General features: G+C 42.0%; 2 protein-coding genes across 2 annotated transcripts in view; one reads left to right on the forward strand and one right to left on the reverse strand.

Moving 5' to 3' along the window:
• Window positions 1-978: 978 nt before the first annotated feature.
• tpt1 (tumor protein, translationally-controlled 1) lies at window positions 979-4,079 on the forward strand. The gene is made up of 6 exons (XM_056423635.1): window positions 979-1,088; window positions 1,651-1,724; window positions 2,320-2,504; window positions 2,776-2,881; window positions 2,979-3,095; window positions 3,684-4,079. The coding sequence occupies exons 1-6, from the start codon at window positions 1,061-1,063 to the stop codon at window positions 3,684-3,686; spliced, it is 513 nt and encodes a 170-aa protein (XP_056279610.1). The 5' UTR covers window positions 979-1,060; the 3' UTR covers window positions 3,687-4,079.
• A 1,653-nt stretch (window positions 4,080-5,732) lies between these two features.
• Window positions 5,733-15,570, reverse strand: part of LOC130205217 (general transcription factor IIF subunit 2-like) — a 29,109-nt gene continuing 19,271 nt past the window's right edge. Inside the window, exons 5-8 of the mRNA XM_056432440.1 lie at window positions 9,657-9,738; window positions 8,269-8,368; window positions 7,538-7,681; window positions 5,733-5,864 (exon numbers count right to left, since the gene is read on the reverse strand). Of these exons, the coding sequence (XP_056288415.1) occupies window positions 5,733-5,864; window positions 7,538-7,681; window positions 8,269-8,368; window positions 9,657-9,738 (458 nt within the window). The remainder of the gene's footprint in view (window positions 5,865-7,537; window positions 7,682-8,268; window positions 8,369-9,656; window positions 9,739-15,570) is intronic.

The raw sequence follows: 15,570 nt of genomic DNA on the forward strand, positions 1-15,570 counted from the left end.
CAGAATTAAGTGTTTAGGTTTTTTTGTTGGGAAATATATTTCATAGATAATGTAAATTAAATGAAAAAGACATCTGAAGAAAAATCCCAAATTCAATTCAAATAAACAAAATTAGACATTGTGAATGTCTGGCAGGGATATTGACTTGTGTCTTGTAAGAAGTAGAAGTAACTTTGTTACTTAAGAAGATACAATGAAATAATACATGTTTTTATATATATACACTACCGTTCAAAAGTTTGGGATCACCCAGACAATTTCGTGTTCCATGAAAAATCACACTTATTTATCAAATGAATATAAAATAGTCAAGACATTGACAAGGTTAGAAATAATGATTAATATTTGAAATATTAATTTTGTTCTACAAACTTCAAGCTCAAAGGAAGGCCAGTTGTATAGCTTATATCACCAGCATAACTGTTTTCAGCTGTGCTAACATAATTGCACGGGTTTTCTAATCAGACATTAGTCTTCTAAGGCGATTAGCAAACACAATGTACCATTAGAACACTGGAGTGATAGTTGCTGTAAAAGGGCCTCTATACACCTATGGAGATATTTAATTAGAAACCAGACACTTCTACCTAGAATAGTCATTTACCACATTAACAATGTAGAGAGTGTATTTCTGATTAATTTAATGTTATCTTTATTGAAAAAACTGATTTTCTTTGAAAAATAAAGTCATTTCTAAGTGATCCCAAACTTTTGAACGGTAGTGTATATATGTGTGTGTATATATACACACACATATATATATACACACATATATATATGTTTATATATATACACACACACATATATATATATATATATATATATATATAAACACAGTAACAATTGGAACGTATTCAGTGATACGTGGCTGTAGTACCACGTTCGACCACCACGGCAAAGTGGCAGTAAAGTGCAAAAAGTAGAATAAACCGACCCACGATGACGTCAGTAGGACGTAAATTCCGAGCCTCGCGGTCTCCTCGTTCTTTCCCCTCTCCGGTGCTGTTTGGGCGGCAGGCCTGCGCTCTGTGTCTGGAAGATCTAACGCCGAAGTCCCAACATGATCATCTACCGGTGCATTATCTCGAGTGAGTAGTCGTGTTTAGTGAGCACACCTTTCGGTTTCCTTCTATATTGTTCAGTTACGGCAGTTATTTGTGTCGGGAGTTTCGTATTGGAGAAAATTGCCCCGGCTAGCCACCGGGAGCTAGTCGACTCGTGCTAACTGGTATTGTCTGTGAGCTTTTACTTTTTCCCGTGGATCAAAGATGTATCCAGTGATTCGGCCGAAAGTGAAGACGTTACTACCGTGTCTCTAGTTCGGTAACGGGCAGCTTTTAGCGGACATGTGCTCCGGTGGTTTGGGGTTTTAGCGTAACGTTATACGGTGACGACGGGCGAGGCCTGTCGGCGCTCCTAGCCGCGGTACTACCGCCAACTCGTGAAATGTTCTCCGTCGTCACCACGCGGCCGACAGCAGGACACGAGGCCGCTACAGCCCGCGTGTCTTTAATAGACGTTAAAGCCCAAGATGGAGGCGCAGAGCGCCGGTTCGTCGCCACAGAGGACCATGAGCCCGTAACTGACGATGAGGCATTCAGACCGGAAATGTGCTTTGTGTTAAGTGTGACGCATGTTTTCCTCCCACAGACGATGAGATGTTCTCGGACAGCTTCAAAATGAAGGAATCAGAGAATGGCATCTTCTATGAAGTTGAAGGAAAGGTGAGTTAATGGATGTGATCGGTGGGGTTCCACATGGCTGGGCTTCATGTGAGGACACGTGACCGTTAGCGCCGTTAAAGCAGTTTTGTTTGAACTTTTAAGACCTATTGAAGACTTAACAAATGCCACCAGTTTGCTGATAATGCAGCTTTAGTTAAATTCCTGTTTCTATACCCTCCTGCTAGCCCAAATATCTGTTTATTCTTTGGGTAAGATTATAAGAACCATCATTCACACATCTGCTCATGAGTCCAGAGGAAGCGTTGCAACATTGTGAGGGAAATCACTCAGAAAAGAGTCGCGGTAATGTAACGGAAAGACTTGCCACAAAGTGCATTTAATAACTGCGTATGGTCAAAGAAGTGTCCGTGTTAGGCATACATAAAACCAATTGTTAGGACTATAAACGAGTCCAAATGATTGTTCACACTTTGGGCTACACATGCATGTAATCTGAAGCTACAAGCAAGCCTTTTGCTTTTGGCTTTGCTTTGGGGGTAAATACGCAAAGTGGCCCACATTCTAGTCACCTGAGCCGGCAGCTAATGATACATAACTACCGTGTGATTAACCGGCCTCTCCTCCGTGTGTCTAGCTGGTCACCAGGTCGGAGGGCTTTGACGACTCGCTGATCGGGGCCAACGCGTCTGCTGAAGAAGCTGCCGAGGGAGCTGACGCGAGCTCCGTCTCTGGAGTCGACATCATCCTCAACCACTCACTGCGCGAGACGGGCTTTACCAAGAAGCTGTATCTAGCCTACTTCAAGAAATACGTTAAAGCGTGAGTATCTGTGCTGACGGTGCAAAGGCGAGAGAAGCACTGATTAAGTATCTATTTTTGACCGTGTGTATGCATGTAGCATTTATTTTATACAGCTGAACCATTAAAGTGTTAAAATTGAAGCAGAATTGGTGAAATTTTATGCAATTAAAAATCCTATAAAACTGGTTTAGGATTAGGAGAGGGCCTTGGATTGGTGCGTCCTCGCCTGTAACTTGTTGGACCGAAGTGGGCTGTTCTTTAAAATGTGTCCTTTTGTTTGCATGTGCAGCATTAGGGACAACCTGGAAGTGACCAATCCAGAGAGAGTGCCGGCCTTCATGGAAGAAGTCCAAAAAGAAGCGAAGAAGATTGTCAATAACATTACCAACTACCAGGTAATGTGAAAATGTGAACAGCCTAAATCTGACTCGTCTCTCGACTGCACGTCGTTCACGATCACTTATCTTCCCGTCTGGCCTCGTCTCCCTGCAGTTTTACATGGGGGAGAACATGCACCCAGATGGCATGATGGCGCTGCTGGACTACCGCGAGGACGGAATTACACCATTCATGCTTTTCTTTAAAGATGGTCTCTTAGTCGAGAAATGCGTAAGTACACACAAGTCTCATGAAGTAACATTATTTTGTGTTATTGATATGCAGCTGTAGAAAAACGTGACATTTTACCATCACGCTGCAGTTTCCCCATCCTGGACTCTTGATAACAGCCGAGATGCATCTATTGTCCAACTGATCGCACTGCAGCCGTGTGCATGTAAACACTGGCTGGACATTTAAATAGTTTCCCTCCTAAATTACACTGGAAACGGTTTTGCACCCACGTTCCTCATCTTATTGAGAATGCAACAAATCTGCTTCAGTTTGTTTCTATACTAATACAGCTGATGGGCTCTAACATGCAACTGGAGTCATACCTGCAAACTTGTCACCTTTCAGCGAAATTCGCCTTTTTTAAATCAAAATTGGTCATCCGAGTGAATCGTGTAGATCCGAAGAGTTTTGTTTTGGTGTAGGTGAGTCAGTAAACTGGCCGGCTGGCGTTGAGATTGCAGCGAGATGCGGTGATCTTCGCAATAAAATCTTAGCATTTTCTTGTGCAAAGAAAGTTTCTTTGCCCTGATTGTAAAAAAATAAATAATTGCTTTATGTTAATTGAAGCGTTTTCTTCTCTTGCAGTAAAAACCTGGAACGACATCTGCTTTCAATTGGCTGCTTCATTTTAAATGGCCCCAAGAATGGACTGGACGATCACTATTTCACATCATGCCTGGGGGAAAACACTTTTACACTTCTTGTGGTCACCCTGGGTGACTAACACGATTGGTCACTGAATACTGTTTTCAACTTCTTCTTGACTTGCGGTGTTTTGATTTTCATCCCAGGATTGGTCCAGTTTTTGTGATTGGAAAGGCAGATTGAGTGGACCTGTGACAAAAACTGCCTGCATACTATTTTAGCCAGGCTCTACTCCGTGACACCTAAGATCTGATCATGGTTGCATTAAATACGATTCTATCTTTCATGAAAATATGTCTGGTTCCATTTGAAAATAAAGTCTACTACCACCATGCACTTGCTGTATCTTTTTTAATATAAATATTACAACTAAATCATGAATTGGTACAACCAATGTGCTAATATAGGCCATGTTTCCAAAAATGCATGCTTAATTTGTTCAGAATAATAATAAAAAATAGCAATGCCTTTTTCCTTTTACGGGATGTTGAGTACGCCATAATTTTGCGATTACCTGTGGTTACATAAGTATTGCTTTTTGGTTGATCCGATTATTCATATTACCACAGGTTTGAAGTCGCCAGAAAAAGTCCCTTTAGTTAGGATATGGCTGCTTATTCTTTAGGTATCAAAGCCATGAAGTGAATCACTAAGTCCACATGACTACGTTTAGACAGGAGGAATCCAATGTGACAAATAGACCCGCCCACTAAGTAGATCAGAGCCGACTGGTTCTGAAGTGATCTCACATCCACATGAAACCCGCCAACGTGAGATTCCCGTACCGGTTCTGTCGGTCTACTCCATGGTTGGCCTTGGACAGCTGAGTCGTTACAGGATGTTCTGGTTCTGTGGGGGAAAGAAAACCAGCTGCTCTGAAAGGTTGTGCATCATTTGATGATTAAGTTCCAATTTGTAGCAATTCTCATGTCAATTTTGATATGTAGTTTAACCCTTGTGTTGCCTTCGGGTCAATTTGACCCGATTCATGTTTTTCCTGTCCTTGTTTTCTGGGTCAATGTATGACGTACAATGTTAACCCCTCTTTTACCTTTTTATTTACTTTTTACCCTTTGAGGTCAATATTCACTATAGAAAAAATTAGAAAAAATATTATAATTATTATTTGTTTAAGTTTTTTTGAGGTTTTACTTTATGTTTGTTTGTTGACTCAAACACATGACGGTTAACAAGAACAATTTATGGATTGAATCAAATCAAATTGACAAGAGCCACTGTAAACTTCATTTGGGGAAAATATATTTATGAAGAAAAGTACGTTCTTGCACCGAAGGTTAATGTACAAGTTATTTTCTTTATTTTACCATCTATGAAGCAAACTGTTTATTCTGTTTGAGGTGGAACAATGGTGAAGGCATTCGAGCTGCGTGAGTATATTGAAAAATAAGTCTTTCCTGTTTAATTTGTTGTAAATAGTTAAATATTGTCCACGGTTACTAGAAATGGTCAAATGAGTTGCCAGTTATTTTGCCAATTAATTTGTACTTTAGTTTAATTACTGCTGTCGACATGTACTGGCGAGGGAGACGTCTTCATCTCATAACATAGGTCAAGTGATATGGAGGAAAGGGAAAACTATCTGAAGTAAAACATGAAGAAAGCTTTCTTGCTCTAATTCATCGTCGGTGTGTGACGCTGTGTTTGCATTTTAAATCACAGCAACGCGTCTCGATCTCGTGATCTTCATTTAAAGACGAACATTAGTCATCAAGTCCCAGATGAAGTCTTTTAAACACTCCGAAGCATTTAAGATATTCTTCACGTGTTTGTCTCAAAACAATGATTGAAATGCGACAGCGTGAACAACATGTTTATTGACGTCGACGTTCTGTGCGTCGCAGATACTTCCACCCAAAATCATCACATACATATAAGCTGCATGACATTATATACAGGGAGTCACAAAATAAAAGCAGAGAGTCCCTTTTGTTCTTTACCATGTGACATGCCGGGAGGAAGAGGCTGAAATCAGGCGTTTTGCATCTCCTCTTCCTCAGCAGACTGGTAGTGCCGGTACTCTGGCTTCAGCTCCCAGGTGCTCTTGTGAGCCCCTTTGCTGTTGTACACCCCGATGTCCCTCACGATCTCCTTCAGGTACGTCTGGAGGAACAGGGAAAGACGGCTGCTCAGTCTGGCCGCTCCGACCTCACCTTGAGGCGACTTTGACACGTGTGGCATGTTTGGATTTAACATATCACATGTTTGTCATGAGGTATTATGCTGACATTTTATGATTTATGACTATATTATACGTTGACTTAAAAAAAAAAAAAAAGACGTAATATACTGTGACTTTATGACATGGTATACTTTCACTTTTGAGGGACATTTTAATGGCATGACTTTATGACTTACTAATGTGCATTTTGTCATGATTTATTCGTGACCTACTGTAGCGTGAATATTTTAATGTGATTCTGTACTATGATTTTTGTAAACATATTTGATCATATTATACTTATTTAATATTAATATTTTAAGACATAATATCTGACTTTCGTGCCATTTTTATTGACGTACTATATTTGAATGTCTTTGTGACTTCTCTTAGACATAAATACTGTTGCTGCCGTACGGTGCCGAGCACTTCACACACTAAAAGGCACCGCAGACGGCACTATGAGGCAGAACCACGGAGCTTTGGCCACACGTATCCGGATGAGGCGGCGGATCCAAGTGGGAAACGTTGACCGATGTGACGGTCAAACAACTTGCACCTGGGCCAGGTCTGCGGGCGGTGACGTGGAGGCCTTCAGTCACACGCCGTACTTCCTGCCTTGCTCACATCGCGGCTGCCAGCTCCAGACGCCATGAAAAACCCTGCATGTATTCTTATTTAGAAAATCTGAATGTTATATTTAACAATGATATAATTATACATTATTCTAATATAGGCAATTTGGCACAATTAATAATTTTAGTCTTTCAGTATATTTTAAAGTTAATACTTGCATAAACTTTTACTCATTGCATTGAGTATGTCCACACTATGGCATCGTTTCTTTTACAGTAGAAAATCCGATAATCTTTTCCATCGTTCTCCCTTTTCTCTGTTCAGAAGGTAACAGAATCCATACGCCACAATGAAGATTTCCCTATAAATCGTGCCAACTCTGACTAGCATGAATAAGTTACACTATCCTTATACTAAATGGTGGTTTCACTGTAACTCTGCTTGTGCGCCGCATCGCTGCTCATTTCAATCTGCTTAGACTTTTTATTTCTGTAGTGACAGCACCACAAACCTAATGTCCACCACTGAGGAGCAGCAGTGGGAGGAGCCTCAGTGGCGCCGTGTGACACGCTGTTCTCCCCAACGACCGCTGGGTGTCCCCGGTGAGCTTGGAGGAACGTGCCACTGCACTTGATTTTCAGAATGGGCATTTCAGTTTCTTTAGTTCAGTTAATTTGCGTGTTAGCCAAGTGCTTTAGGCAACAGGGATGGCGTGAAGTGGATTGCGGCGTTTGACTCCTACTCAGAGGATGGTTATGCAATCAGAGGGCGAGGAGGACCTCGAGGTCTCATCGGCACCGACACATTGCCGTGTTCTGCGAGCTGTATTGATTATTTCTCTCACTGTGTGTGTGTACGCATACACACGTTGGCCCAAATTTCAGCCGCAAAAAATAATGTGAACAACCATGAATGTCAGGCTGTGGGCGATTTTTTCATAATTTAACAAAACAAGGGGGGGTAGTGGGCAGGTGTAGTGTTGGTTTTTCTCACGCTGGTGTTCTGTGTGTGTGTGTGTGTGTGTGTGTGCGTTGCTCACAACAGGTTGTTTGGTGATGTCCACTAAGTCCTTAATGTTGTAGTACTGGTGCTTCTCAAAGGCGGAGAAGAGCATGTCCAACACGATCTGCCGCTCAGCTCTCACCATTTTCCCGTCCGACTTCTTCTTCTTCTCGTGCTCCAGCTGAGAGCACACGTGTTCTTATTTTAACCTGGTTCATACATTTTCTTCACTTTAATTAGGTTGAATGAAACAACGGAAGAAAACAATTAAAACTGAAGCAGCAGAAGACGAGATATTACTTTTTACCCTCAACTATAGGTCAAGGCACCCAAAACACTGGATACTACATCTCCCATAATCCAGTCGCCTCCTGTTGGGACTCCCCCTGACATCACCAGGGTTACCTTCTTAGACCTAAGAGGCCATCTCCAGAGCAAAGAGAGACGACAACGAGTGACTACTTTCATCTTCAGTTAATATCACTTCATGTGGATCAGAACTGCGCTGCTCGGTGGTGTAGTGGCTAGCACTGTCGCCTCACAGCAACAGGGCTTCGGGTTCAATTCCCGGTCGGGGCGGTCCTTCTGTGTGGAGTTTGCATGTTCTCCTCGTGGCAGCGTGGGTTCCCTCCGGGTTCTCCGGCTTCCACCCACAGTCCAAAGACATGCAGCAGGTTAATAGACCTCTACATTGCCCCACGAACCCAGAAGAAGGATAAGCGGTTTGGACACACACACACACACACACACACACACACTAGTTCTCACATTGAAGTCGTGGTTGGCCACAGGCTTGAAGATGGTCGTGACCGCTTTCTCCAGCTGCTGTGACAAACGCTGAGGCTTCGTGGACTCTTTAAGCTGCAGCCTGAGAGACGAGAGAGACGACAGAGACAAGAGATAAACTTTGCTTTGTGTTTTCTGTGGTCTCACTTGATCTCGTTGATGTGCTTGTCGGCGAGGAGTCGACTGTCAGCACCCTGAGGATAAACTCCCCAAATACGTGATGGCAGCTGCTTTCCATGTGTTCATTGTTCATCTCGACTGGTCATGAAACACATTTCATTTAACTGACGGCCACACAAACAGACACGATTATGAGCTTGGAACAAATATTATACACACTGCAGCTGCCCGATTCATGAACTTATTATCAGCCATGTGCTAATGAAGACATTGGTAAAGCATGTTGGAGCATTAGGGACTATTTCTCATCTCCACTTACTTTTATTAGTAATTTCTCTTTTAGCTAAATAGATGAGTGCTATCTCCCCTTTAAGGTTGTATTGCTCAATCAAAACAGATAACATGAATAAAGAAAAATATGTTATAGTGACAATCAGGAAGAAAAACAAATGTAACTTATCTAAATGTAAAAACACACACACACACACACGCACACGCAACCATGACAACCCGATGTCCTACATACCCTGCCATGATTATTTGTCAGCTGCCACCCAAACGGGACATTTAAAAACTGAAGTGAAAAGTGAAAATGTCCCTTGTCAAGTCAAATGAAAAACAATTTGACACATCCAAGTTCAGTATGAACTCCCCACGACACCTCAGCACCACCCTGCCCCCTCAGGTGATGGGCAGAGCTGTCCATCTCTTGATCTCACATGTCAGATAAGTGAGCGGCGGTCAGGAGGGAAACCTTCGTTGCACATCAGCGTTCCTGGAATGTCTTTAACTAATTCACGGAAACAGACTCAAACACTGAAGGAAACGGTGTTGGCTTTGCTTTGGGCTGTATTGTGGCAGTGCATCTGCCAGTGATGTGGTTGCTATAGCAATAACATGCACCAACTCGCTGGAATAACGGATTCTGATGAAGAGGAGACAGAAACCTCTTCACCAGGCAGAGTGGACTCAAGAGTTTAGTTGACGCACTTGAACCGATCGTGTGGTCCGGGGGTGAAACGACGCGATGGAAACGCTGCGACGTTCAATGTCTACGTCGTCATGGTGCGCTCGTGTCCGACATCCGGCCACGGGGAGCACACGGTCCAGTGTCACACGGGAACAGTGGCTGAAGACCCCAGCAGCCATATCATCCGTATGACACCATAACACAAGCAATGATTGATCATTTCCTCTGCGACATCCCATTATTCCAACTCAATCATAAAGCATTTCCAAGCTGAACTCACTTCTTCAGCCTCATGTAGTCGTCGTTGACGACCGGTCTGCATTCAGCTCTGTGCACCACCATCCCCTCCAGACTGAGGCCATCTGCAACACAGACAGGGACTCACTGCTCCGTCTTCACACACACTTGGTGTGTTGGGGGGAAAAACGTTTTTAAACTTCATTAGGGTGTTTTGCACAAATAATGGACAACATAGGAAATACATGTGGCAAAATCCAACTGTTTGGGAAGGATGTATAGGATATTTATAAAGATATAGTAGCTATACATCCCAACTGGCACATAATAGAACAGAAGTTCCTGACAAGCAAAACAAATATGAGCGCCTCACATCAGCCAAAGCACATGGTTTAAGGTCATTTAACACAAAGGTTATCAAAATACCTTCATCATGACAGGATGGTTGTATGATACCATGCACTGAGTTATACAGTGATGTCATGGAAATCTATCTCACCTCGACCATCCAGCCAATATCATACAGAAGAAGGCCACACGTGTGCACTTAAGTCCAGAGGATGATCATTTAAATATGTACTATTAAAAAAGAAATTATTTTGGCAAATCTTTGATCTTAAACAAAACGAAGAAGGAGAGCCAGAGTGCATGAACAAAGTGATTGGTAAGCAGTGAGAGAAACAAGTCGGGACTAAAGAGTGGAGCCAATGCCAAAGTGTCTGAAACATTCCTCTCCTGATCAGCAGGGAGCGACTCCTCTGAATGCCAAGTCAGATTGTATTCACTCGATTCTCAGTAAATAATTAGAATACTGATTTTTTTTAAAGTATTCTACTCGACTACATATATTTGACAGATATATGATATTCCTTTATTTTTCCCACAGTGGGGAAATTTCAAAAATCCTGAAAAAGTTATGGGTAACTGTTTTAATTAAAAGTAGTTTAGTTTATACATATTACATAATACAATACGTTGCTATGGATGAAACCAGAGGTGTCCATCTGGTTGAGGCTCTTTGTCACTTTTAAAATGTCGAGGTATTAGCAGTTCACAAACAATCTCCCTCAGGTTATCTTGTGTGATGATCCGTCATTCTCCAGGATAATAAATTGATACTTTAAGTACATTATGAGCCAATAACATTGATTCACTTTTCCTCAAGTACAATTTTAAATGCAGGACTTTGTGGTATTGGTACTTTTACTTCAGTGACGCATCTAAATATGTTTTGTAGCACTGCCAGTAAGTCTTTCATAAACTGGCATTTTCATTTATTTTTCAAGGCGTTCTTTCATAAGTGCTTTCTTCAAATATTCATCTGTCCAACCCCAACACTTTTTCATTGACATTGGATGTCTCGTGTGCTTCACTCCATTCAGAGCAATGAGTCCAGTTGGTGAGCGTTGGTGTTATGTTGGCAGCAGCTCGGTCTACTGTGCATTGTTGCATGATTTTGGCATTGTATTTATCTGGATGCATAAAAAGGTCTGAGAAACAAAACATTTCACACCCACCAGTTAATAAAACCAGCAGAGAGAGAAACCCTGAAGGGCAAAGAGAGAGAAAATCAACAGGGAGCGGTAGAGTTCAGCAAATGGTTGCCTTGATAATAAACGCATAAAAAAAGGTCCAGGTGAGCTGTGAGGGGCTTCCTAAACTATTAGAGATAGATAAATGATACACGGAAAACACGCCTTTCCCTCTCAAGCGTCACCTGAAGCAACATCAGGGATCTGATGACGCCGTCACAGCACGATCACCGGTCAGACAGCTTCAACTGAAAATTCGCCCGGCGCCGAGTTGCGAAAGCCAATCAGCGTTGAGGTGCTCCACCGTTGGTGAATCCAACTGCTGCTGCTGCTGCTCTCGTGGCGCTGGAGGCGGAAGTCATTCAGACGGAGTCGGTGAAAGTCACCGAGCTGTGTGAGCCCACGGGTGATGTCATGAACCCAGACACCAGGGCGTGAGATGTTCTGGCGTTTGTGGGATGTCCTCAACAAGTATAAAGCAGAACTAGTGGTTAGTTCTTCCGTGGTGGATGAAGGAAATGATCAGCGTTTTGATGGAGACAAGCCACCCTCTAAAGCGCATCACGCGAAAAGCCACAAATGGTCAAGCGAGTAAACTCACGCGAGTAAACGGTGTGAAGGCAGCGATGATTGAGGTCCTCCTACATGACAAACCATGTTTGTCACACCATGTTGGGGTACTTCCCTGCTGAGACACTGGATGCACGACAACCATCTGTACTAGTAGCAAAGAAGTTTTTTTATTAATTCATTAGGTATGTCTCCATTTATTAAAGTTGTGCTTATACAGTCACTGTCAGATTATTGATCATTTATTGGGACGCCTTGTCGCTCTTTTTAGCAGAATTAAGGATCGAGTGGCCAATCTGGTTCATTGCTCTGTGCGTTTGAATTAAATTGATGGGAAACACAACTAGAAATATACATAACATACCAACTGGTAAACTGTTCAGTGCAAAGATCGTCAACTCATCCGATCAACGAGCCAAACCACGGTGCTCCTTTCTCACAAAACATTTTAACTTCCAATCCCCTTTTGTGGATCCTCTTCCTTTTTTTCCCAGACTCCATAAATTGCTAAAACAACTGTGCACTGTAGATTCTAGGCATCCTTTGAAAAAATAGGAATGGTAAATAATTAATGTGCTTTATTTACAGCAGTATGGCGAATGTGGTATCGACACCAAAACAACCACAGATCATAATGAAGGAAAATCGAAGGCAGTGCAACAGTGTGCCTCCTTTCTGTTTTGAGTTTTTGGACAGCAGATCTCTACGGCACAGAGGAATAACAAATAATGCATGAGGCGTCGGCTGCCGAGGCAATCCGCGACAGACGGATCGATTCAGTGTTGTTGTTGTTTTTCGTGCGTTTTGTGCGCAACTGAGTATTGCCAGCCTCATCTTTAATAGATGCCTTAATGTATTCAGTGTGAACTAAAGCTGAACAAATCCAGGTCCCACGGTCACCATAGTAACCATCACATGCCACCTGACATCACGTGTCACGAAACATTCCTTCAAGAATCCGTCTCGAATCCTGAGCTGACAAATGCTTTGCAGTACGCGTCACATGTCTCACTAATGTTCATCTTTGCCTTTTCCACAAATGGATGCAATTATGTGCAATTATTGGCAAGAGCACTTGCCAGAAACGCGTCTAAAAACACCCCCACACACAAGAAACATGTGTCCACACCGACACCCTGCTGTGCAGGAGTCACGGTCAAACAGCCCATTTGATTGCCTCAAGGCCGTGAAGAAATGTGCACAGTTTCCCTCAACTCTTCCCGTTTCTTTTCTCAAGGATCCGGAGGGACACTGATGGAAATACATGTGACCATGGGAAGACAAACATACTAGATAGGAGAGAAAGGACAAACATTGGATGTGGACTAGCTCAAGGCTTCAGCGAGTGGGAGGAACACTTGAGATAAATAGTAGACTCCTGCAAACTGGCTTCATTCTAAAACTCTTAAGTACTAGATCAATGTTTTGGTCCACACATCCGGGATCCTAATTCTCTTACGCATCATTCAGAGCTGCAGAAGATTGTATTTGTCTATCTGATGAAGAAAAGCTAAGGCTGAGATTTGACAGCTTATCATTAAAATCACAACTGTTTAAATAAAGTCACATGGTGATTCAACAATGTTCACCTAGGAGTCAGGAGGAGAAAACACATGTCTGTGCTTTGGAGACGCTCAGCTTAGCACAAAGACTGGAAACAGTCTAAATGTAACAGAATCCACTTCCCACGACCTCCATCTTGTTTGTTTAGTCTGTAAAAGAACACAAGTGTCAACAATAGGTTGTGGTTTTACAGTGCGTTCTGAACAAAACGCTTTAATGGCTGGGTGTTCTGTTCTCACTCTAAGGTTGCCAGGCAACCAGCAAAACAACCAGCAAAGCAAATAAGCATATTGCCCCAAAGCCTAACTATTTGTTTCACATTTTAACTACCTTATTCTGTTAATGGGATCACACGCGCTGCGATGCCATTCAAGTGAATTTTACACGCCAGATGCTGTTTGTGCAAAAAGAGACCCCAAAAGAGACCCGAAAAGAGACCCAGCGAAAGAGAAAAGACCTTTGTGAGTATGGTGGACATCAACACATTGGTTGCTAATTTCTGGATTCCACCACAGAGCTAAACTTTGACCACATTGCATCCAGTGGACATCACGTGTTGCTCTTTCAGAACAAACCTCTGCCTCCAAGTTCAAATCTGCAACCAAGACAAAAGAACCAAAGTTGTTCTTAAATCTGACGCCGACTGATGACCGACACATTCTCTCTGTTAAGCTAAAACATTTCAGTAAAAGCAGTCACTAAATCCAATGGAAGAGGTAAAGAAGCGTATTAAAGTTTGCCATGATGATAGTGAAATCAGGTTCAGGATTAGGGCAACTTCATTTAATTAAAAGAATCTTATTCCTGACAAATAATACAAATATTACTGTATTTACTATATTTAAGAAATGGCCAGGCACTAAATTGTACCAAGCTCATTGTTAAAGTAAAGAAGAGGTTGAGAAGAGAAAAAGGGTTGAGCGAAGACAGTAGGAGGAGAGGCCGGTGAGAGGGTGAGGAGGTCTCTCGTCCATCCCCCTCATGCTCATCTCTTACTTCCATCTGCTCTAAGACCCTTTTCTCAAAGCTCTGACCTTACTCATGTTAAACACAACAAACAGTCCGCTGCCCACCAGGCCTCCCTCCACCATCACCTTCCCTGGATGAACGACTCTTCAACACACTAACCAACATATTACACGAGGGCTGGAGCAATAAATACAAGCATGTTGGTCAGAGACCTTCATCGACGCTGATCTGCAGTACTGTAAAACTGTAGCAGCATAACAGTTCTTGCTTTTCTTTTCTTTGCAAGGTTGACTAACCTTAGGCTTTGTTCATTGTCCACAAAAATAAATATTCCATCACAAACACAAGATCTGACGAATCGCAGAAGCTGCTTTGGTTACTTTGCCTCAGGCTGTTCCTGTGACCCTGGCGCTCTCCGCTCCGAGATCACTCTCCTATAAAAATACTTGCACCATTTATTTGCTTCTCTAAAACAACACACTCCAATCTCAGATCTGAGTCTTGGTGGCTGTCTGACAGGAAGTGAACTGCCAGGCGGTCTCCTCTACCAAGATGTGATCGCTCCCTTAAAAACGGGATTCGTCTTAGTTCTCTAAAATATTGACTGTTATTTTTCCATGCATTTAAAAGTGGTTGAATAATCATGGGTTATATGTCAAATTTGGCTTTTTCTTAATGTATGAGATTTTTGGCTGGTAGCAAGAAAGCCATGACACGGAAATGGCTTCAGGCAAAGCTCCAACTAGACTGCACTCATTAATGGAATAAAGTTAACTGTATGGTGAAAATCATCTCCATTTTAAGACACCGACATAAATAATACATAAACTCAGAAAAACTATTATATGCAACTATAACACATCATTAAGACCCGGTTATAATGTCAACACACATTTAAATTAAACATCTCAAAAAATGGTTCAAAAGACTCATTTACGAGGCGATTGGTTTTGATCTACATACACTGGAGGTAATCTTGTATTTCCCTGTGTTTAGGATCTTGTCATATTAACCGTTATTAATAAAGCCCTTCTAAAGTCTGTCGAGTACGATCAATGTAAACTACACATCTACCTGTCACATATCAATGAAGTACATGTTTATGCAATGAGTTAAAGATGTAGCTGATAAAAAAAAAAGCAGAATGGTCGCGTACAATAGCTGCTCTAACATTGGACAAAAACCTTACTAATGCAACACAATTGGTAAAACTACCAAACTATGCACCAAGTTTAATAATTGATAAATCTATAGACGGAAAAATGCATGTCTTTCAATCACATTTCTAAAGCGTGTATATTTCTAAGTTTAAGCAATATAGAC

Source organism: Pseudoliparis swirei, chromosome 2 (assembly GCF_029220125.1).
Source record: "Pseudoliparis swirei isolate HS2019 ecotype Mariana Trench chromosome 2, NWPU_hadal_v1, whole genome shotgun sequence".
Taxonomy (NCBI): Eukaryota; Metazoa; Chordata; class Actinopteri; order Perciformes; family Liparidae; genus Pseudoliparis; species Pseudoliparis swirei.